The sequence below is a fragment of the Ochlerotatus camptorhynchus genome, unplaced genomic scaffold (genome assembly GCF_037179485.1).
Source record: "Ochlerotatus camptorhynchus isolate MF236.1 unplaced genomic scaffold, CSIRO-AGI_Acam_v1.1 ptg000320l, whole genome shotgun sequence".
Taxonomy (NCBI): domain Eukaryota; kingdom Metazoa; phylum Arthropoda; class Insecta; order Diptera; family Culicidae; genus Ochlerotatus; species Ochlerotatus camptorhynchus.
In genome coordinates, this window is record NW_027040808.1 from 2,346,976 (window position 1) to 2,354,960 (window position 7,985).

General features: G+C 48.7%; 1 protein-coding gene across 1 annotated transcript; it reads left to right on the top strand.

Moving 5' to 3' along the window:
• The first annotated feature begins 313 nt into the window (after window positions 1-313).
• On the top strand, window positions 314-6,667 carry LOC135707839 (uncharacterized). The gene has a single exon (XM_065229753.1). It carries the CDS (start codon window positions 314-316, stop codon window positions 6,665-6,667), a length of 6,354 nt encoding a protein of 2,117 aa, XP_065085825.1.
• Window positions 6,668-7,985: the final 1,318 nt, after the last annotated feature.

A 7,985-nucleotide genomic window follows, 5' to 3' on the forward strand; every position in this document is an offset into this window, starting at 1 on the left:
TACGCAAACTTACATCTATCTTACAATCTAAATAATGTGGAACAAACTTACATATATCTTACGTTCTAATGAATGTAAAGAAAACTAAGTTCCTTTGCTAAGTCAATTTATTTTAATATTTAAACTAATATGTACTTAAATTGTCATTTGACAGGAAAATTATATTCTCGTTCTCTCTACTCTACAACAATCGGATCGTGCGTTTCATTTCGTTTCCGGCCGAGAATTATAATTTTGGAAATCCCCTTTCGTTGAATTAAAATTCAACATAATATAATTTTCGTTTATATAACGAAACAGTCAACCCGCGAGCATGTCGAGTCGAGGTTCAAAGTCCGATAAGCAAAGTAGCAAGGGTGAGGCACCCAAACCGAAAGAAAGTGATGTGGTTAAAGATGGTGAAAAGAACGGTGATGATGATGGTAGTGGTGATGTGGTACTGGTGGATGAGGTGGAGAAAACTGTCGATGGACAAACCTGTAGGGGCTGTGGAGGACCTGACACTGATGACATGGTTCAATGTGATGAGTGCGACGGATGGCATCACTACGACTGCGTTGGAGTAACGGATGAAGTTGTCAACCAGAGCTGGAGTTGCACCAACTGCAAGACCGCAAAATGGATCCAGCGAACTACGCCGACTTCGAAGAAACAATCAACGCAGAAAGATGCCAGGAAGGAGCTCACACCCAAACGTACTTTGTCGGTCAAGGAAGTCTCAGGAACGACGCTTGTTCGCGATGGCAAATCTAAGAAGTCCACTCATTCCGAGCCGCTACTACCGTCGGAGAAGCAGAAGAAACCAGAAGCCGTGGAACGAAAGGAGAAATTGTTCGTACCGTCATTGGAAGGTCTCCCTGAAATCCAGCTAATCAAGGCGTTTTCGGAAGTTTCTTGTACGTCATCGCAGAGATCTGGGCGAAATCGTGCCAAGTTACAGTTGTTGAGGCTACATGAGGAAAGGGAATTCGAAGAACGGCAAGCACAACGACGCAAGCAGGAAGAGCAGGAGGAAGCGGAGCGTCGACAGTTAGCAGAAGAGAAAGAAGCAGAACGTCGACGGGTGGCTGAACATGAAGAAGCAGAAAAACACCGAGCATACCTAGCCAAGAAGTACAAGATTTTGGAGGACCTGGCTAGTGAAAATGGATCAAGTCGTAGCTCTGGTTCTATAATCTCACGAAGCCGGGTGGATGAATGGGTCGAAACGACCAATTGTGTACAATCGGAGATTGCTAGGTGTACACCCGATCCCGCCCATCAAGATCGAGCTTTGCAGGAGCAAAAACAGCACGAAAAGTTACTTCATAATCACCATCAGCAGCAGCAACAGCAACAACGAATGCAAGAGGAGCGGTTACAGCGGCAACGAAGGGAGGCGTTTCGGCAGTATCAACAGCGGCAACGTGAAGAACAGCTGCAACAGGAGAAACGCGTGCAAGAGCAACAACAGCAGTTGCATCAAGAAGAAGAACGCGTCAACCAATTGTTGGAGCAACAGTTGGAACAGGAAATACGTCTGCAGGAACGACAAGCGAATCGTATTCCATCTCGTAATCTGGAACCTTCCAGGCATATTCCAGAGCTGCAGCCCAAATCTCAACCAGCAAAACGTGGATCACATAACCCTTATCGGGACTTGGTGCATGGGCATTCCGGACACTTCAGTCCAGATACTCTGCCTCAGTCAACACAAGTGCAAATCGACCACCCGAGCAGGCCGGCTGTTGATGCAAATCGATCGACCCACGCTGTACCTCGTGTCACACGTGCCCCAAGATCTTCGGCAAGCCCCACGCCAATGGATGACTACGATCAGTTCCAGCTTTCACGCTCACAAATTGCGGCACGGCAAGCTGTTTCGAAGGACTTGCCTACGTTTTCCGGCAATCCAGAAGAATGGCCGAACTTCTTATCCATGTTCAATAGCACGACAGCTATGTGTGGATTCTCGGAAGAGGAGAACCTGGTGCGACTGCAAAGGAGCTTGAAGGGGAAAGCTTACGAGGCCGTCAAGTGCAGACTGATGCATCCCGGTAACGTACAAGGAATTATGGATACGTTACGGATGTTGTACGGTCAACCAGAAGTCATTGTTCACTCGCTGATTGGGAAGATAAGCTCACTACCAGCGATTCGAGAGGATCGACTGGAAACGTTGGTGGATTTCGCAGTGAGCGTACAGAACTTTTGCGCTACAGTTGAGTCATGTGGTTTGGAGGAGTATATGTACAACATCACTCTGTTGCACCAGCTTGTCAGCAAACTACCACCAACAATCAAGCTCAGTTGGGCTCAACATCGGAAGACGCACCTGACAGTCAACTTAGCGATCTTCGGCGAATGGGTTTACACTCTAGCGGAAGCAGCAAGTTCGGTAACGTTTCCTACCGTATCACTGGAAGCAAAACCTGGCCACAGCGATATTCGTCGGAGCAAAAAAGGAGACAGTTATCTAAACGCGCACTCTGAGTCTACGGTTCCTCACAACCCGAAACCCAATACGTCCTCAAAAGCTGCAGTAGATCTTCCACCAACACCCACCAAGGAGACGTGTTTAGTATGCAAAGGGAGCTGCAAATCTGCGGACAAGTGCAAACAATTTCGAGACTTGTCCAGGGATTCCAGGTGGGCCGTAGTCAGGGAGTTTGGACTCTGCCGCACATGCCTTCGCCAACACAAGGGAAACTGCAAGGCCAAACCTTGCGGCAAAGACGGATGCACATATAGGCATCACGAACTGCTACACAACGACCAGAACAGGAATACTGAAAACAGCAACACTCAGAGCGGAAGCCACCAATCGTCTCAACCTGAAGCTAGTAGCTCCGGACATCGATGCAATACACATCAGATAACATCAAGCTCTGTGCTGTTCCGCTACCTCCCGGTGGTGCTTTCAGGATTAGGGAAGGAGGTACACACCTATGCCTTTCTGGACGAAGGTTCTGCGCTGACACTGCTCGATCAAGAACTGGCCGATGAGCTCAACTTAAGTGGAACTTCGAGTCCACTCTGCCTACGATGGACTGGGGGAACTCAACGCCACGAGAAGAATTCTCGTATTGTCAAGCTTCACATTGCTGCAAGACATCACGAAGCCAGGAAGTTCCAGCTAGACGATGTGCGAACAGTTAACGAATTAATGCTGCCACAACAAACTCTAGACTTCAATGAGCTAGTACGTCTGTATCCTCACCTTGAGGGGCTGCCCGTCGAGTCACATCACGACGCTCGTCCACGAATCCTGATAGGAATGAAGCATGCTCAACTGGGACTGACGCTGAATAGCCGTGAAGGAGAACTAGGTCAACCGATTGCGATGAAGACCCGACTGGGATGGACGATATGTGGAGGATTGTGTTCCGGAGAAACGCCAAATATGTTCCACTATACATTCCACGTACGCTCCTGTAGCGATGAATCCGACGAAGGTCTACATCTAGCCATGAAAGAGTACTTTTCCCTCGATAGTCTCGGAGTTATGAAGCCAGACAAACTACTTCAGTCATCCGAAGATGAGAGAGCTCAGTCACTTCTAGAGTCCCGCACACGTTTCAATGGCAAACGCTACGAGACAGGCTTACTGTGGCGATACGATGACATCCGCTTGCCGGATAGCCGCGAAATGGCACTACGTCGTCATCAGTCCTTGGAAAAACGTATGGCGAAGGATCAACAGCTGGCGGAAGTACTGCATGAGAAGATCAAGGACTACATAGCAAAGGGATACGTTCGCAAGCTTTCCGACGACGCAGTTAAGCAGCAATCCGGTCACACTTGGTTTCTACCAGTATTCCCAGTCACAAATCCAAATAAACCCGGAAAAGTGAGGATAGTGTGGGACGCAGCAGCTAAGGCACACGGAAAGTCCCTGAATTCCGCTCTGCTGAAAGGTCCGGATCTACTTTCCTCTCTTCTTGCGATTCTGCTTCGATTCCGTCTGCATCCGGTAGCAGTAACTGGAGACATCCGCGAAATGTTCCACCAGGTACTCATTCGCGAGGAAGACCAACGATACCAATGCTTCTATTGGTTAGACAAAGAAGGAAGGCTCGGGGTGTATGCGATGAGAGTCATGACCTTTGGGGCGTGCTGTTCTCCGAGTAGCGCTCAATATGTGAAGAACATTAACGCGGAGCGATTCAATAGTGACTATCCAGCGGCGTACGAAGCAATTACGAAATCGCACTATGTCGATGACATGTTGATCAGCGTAGCTTCCGACGAAGAAGCAATTCAGACAGCGAAGGACGTTAGACACGTTCACGCACAAGGTGGCTTTGAGATACGGAACTGGATCAGCAACTCTAAACGAGTGACGTCAGCGATGCAAGAAAGAAGTACGGAGGAAAAAAGTCTGGATATATCATCAGAATTGTCCACTGAAAAGGTCTTAGGCATGTGGTGGAACACGAAGTCCGACGCCTTCACCTTCAAGGTTGGATGGAACCGCTACGATGGGGCTCTGCTGAAAGGTGAAAGACGGCCTACGAAACGCGAAGTTCTGCGTGTCCTCATGACGATATACGATCCCCTTGGACTGATCGCGCACTTCTTAGCCTACCTGAAGATGTTATTGCAAGACATCTGGCGATCCGGTGTTAGCTGGGACGAGGGAATAGACGACGATGCGTTCACGAACTGGCTCACTTGGCTAAAAGTCTTGCCAAACGTCGAAAGCGTTCAGATAGCTCGATGCTATTGTTCCGCATACCTAAACAGCGAGGCCGATGAGGTGCAGCTTCACACGTTCGTTGATGCTGGCAAGAGCGGAATGGCAGCTGTATCATTTCTCCGCTTCGTTAAAGATGGAAGAATCCACTGTTCTCTCGTCACCTCTAAAGCTAGAGTAGCACCGTTGAAGCTCACCTCGATCCCTCGGCTGGAGTTGCAAGCAGCGGTGATAGGCACTCGGCTCACTCGTACGGTCGTCGAAACCTTGGATATGCAGATAACGAAGAAGTTTTACTGGTCGGACTCGAGAGACGTTTTGTGCTGGATCAACTCCGACCATCGGCGGTACACTCAGTTTGTCGAATTCAGAGTTACGGAAATTCTAGAGGCTACGGAAGTACATGAATGGCGATACGTACCAAGCAAACTAAACGTAGCGGATGACGCTACAAAGTGGAACGTGCTTCCCGATCTATCTGCTGAGAGTAGGTGGTTCAACGGACCAGATTTTCTCTGGACAACGGAAGACAAATGGCCACAGTCTGCAATCCGGAACGAATCCACAGACGCCGAACTCATAGCAAACCTTTCTACACACCACGTTGTTCCAGAACCGATCATCTGCACCGCGGACTACTCCAGCTGGGAACGACTGAAAAAAATAGTCGCGTGGGTACTGCGATTTGCAGCAAACTGTCGATTGAAACTACAAAAACTGCCGACTAAAACGGGACCGCTCGTCGAAAGTGAGCTGTCCGCAGCTGAAGCATACCTGATCCGCATCGCGCAGCAAGACGGCTATCCTGAAGAACTCTCCACCCTGCGGAATATGCCACAAATCGTAGGAGATCTATCACCGCCGCTGCCGAAATCCAGTTCACTGTACAAGCTGACACCGTGGCTGGACGAACGCGGTATATTACGAATGAGAACTCGTATCGCGGCCTGCCAGTACGCCACTGAAGACGCGAAGAAACCCATAATCCTACCTCGAAAGCACCACATCACTACCTTAATAATATCCCACTACCACAATAGATACCACCACCAAAATCACGAAACAGTGATTAACGAACTGCGGCAGAAATATCAAATCGGCCGCTTACGCTCGTGCTTCAAACAAGTACGCAGAGATTGCCAAAGATGCAAGAACGATGGTGCAACACCGAATCCTCCAATCATGGCCGACCTACCTCCTGGTCGCCTAGCTGCATTCTCTCGCCCGTTCACACATACCGGAGTCGATTACTTTGGTCCAATTGAGGTCGTCGTCGGCAGAAGGGTCGAAAAACGCTGGGGGATGCTTGCCACGTGTTTGACCGTTCGGGCTATACACATTGAAGTAGTCCACTCACTGACCACTAGCTCATGCATCATGGCAATCCGGAATTTCGTCGCTCGGCGTGGCCGACCTCGTAAGTTCTACAGCGACCGAGGAACCAACTTTGTCGGAGCGGCGCGTGAAATGAAGAAACTTGAAGAAGTGATCGACCACGATGAGATCATGCGGGAGTTCACCAGTACCGAGACCGAGTGGGTGTTCAATCCCCCGCTGGCACCACACATGGGTGGAAGTTGGGAGCGGCTGATACGAACCGTGAAAAGCAACCTGATGGCCGTCTGCACAACGAGAAAACCGTCCGACGAAGTGCTTCGAAACACTCTCACCGAAATCGAGAACGTGGTAAACTCCAGACCACTAACACACGTGCCGGAAGATGTCGATTCCGCTCCAGCTCTCACCCCGAACCACTTCCTGCTTGGTTCATCCAACGGAACGAAACCATTAGTCACGAGTAATGACTGTCGTCTCGCCCTGAAGCAGAACTGGTGCACCTCTCAGGTTCTGGCCAATTTGTTTTGGAAGCGGTGGGTCTCCGATTATCTGCCAGAAATCACCCGCCGGTCGAAATGGTTCCAGTCTACGAAGCCTATAGCTACTGGAGATGTAGTGATCATCGTCGACCCTAAGATGCCTCGGAGTTGTTGACCAAAAGGGAGGGTCATCAACACAACCGCCAGTCGAGATGGCCAGGTCCGGTCCGCGACTGTGCAGACGATCAGCGGAGTCTACGAACGTCCAGCAGCCAAGTTGGCGGTGTTAGATGTTCAGCGCGTCAAGCAGTAGCCCAACCGGAAGTTGGTGTACCCTGGAGGGAGTGTTGGCCTATCCCATTAGGCCAGCGCGCTAAACTAATATGTACTTAAATTGTCATTTGACAGGAAATTTATATTCTCGTTCACTCTACAACAATCGGATCGTGCGTTTCATTTCGTTTCCGGCCGAGAATTATAATTTTGGAAATCCCCTTTCGTTGAATTAAAATTCAACAGTACCCATTGAATCCATTTCAGATAAGCTTTCAAAACATTTGTTTTAAAATCTTAAATATCAATAAAAAATCTTAACAAATTCATGTTATTGAAGTTAATATAAGTTATTTTTTCCCTGTTTGTCGAAAATTAGTGATCTTTTTGCAGTGTGTATTTATTTTTTTATAAAAGGGCAATCCAATTTTGAACAACTTTGTCTCAAACGTCATTTCAATTAGATGATTATTTTCCTTGCCATGATTTATTGTCGATTATATGATTCGTAGTCTGCAAAGGGTTCGCAAGTCGCCTTCTACTTGGTCGATCCATCTTGCCCGCTGCGCGCCTCTTCTTCTTGTTCCTGTTGGGTCGCTTTCTAGAACGATTTTCACTGAGTCGTCGTGCGGCATTCTTATGACGTGCCCAATCCATCGTTGTCGCCTAATTTTTGCAATGTGGATGATGGATGGTTCTCCCAGCAGCTGGTGCAATTCGAGGTTCACTCGCCTCCTTCACGTTCCGTCATCCATCTGCACTCCACCGTAGATGGTACGCAACACCTTCCGTTCGAAAACACCAAGGGCGCGTTGGTCCTCCACGAGCATAGTCCAGATCTCGTGGCCGTAGAGGATCACCGGTCTAATCAGCGTCTTGTAAACAGTCAACTTCGTGCGGCTGCGAATTTTTTTCGACCGGAGCGTCCTCTGGAGTCCAAAGTAGGAACGATTCCCTGCCATGATGCGTCTTTGAATTTCTCTGCTGGTATAATTTTCGGTCACCAGTGAGCCCAAATACACGAACTCATCGACCACCTCGATTTCGTCACCGTCAATCTGAACTCGGGGTGGTCTTTCCTAGAACCTCTTCCTTTTATGTATTTGGTCTTTGATGCGTTGATGGCAAGTCCAATCCGTCTAGCTTCAGCCTTCAGTCTGATGTACGTTTCCGCCATCATATCAGAGTTCCGTGCCATAATGTCAATGTCATCGGCGAAG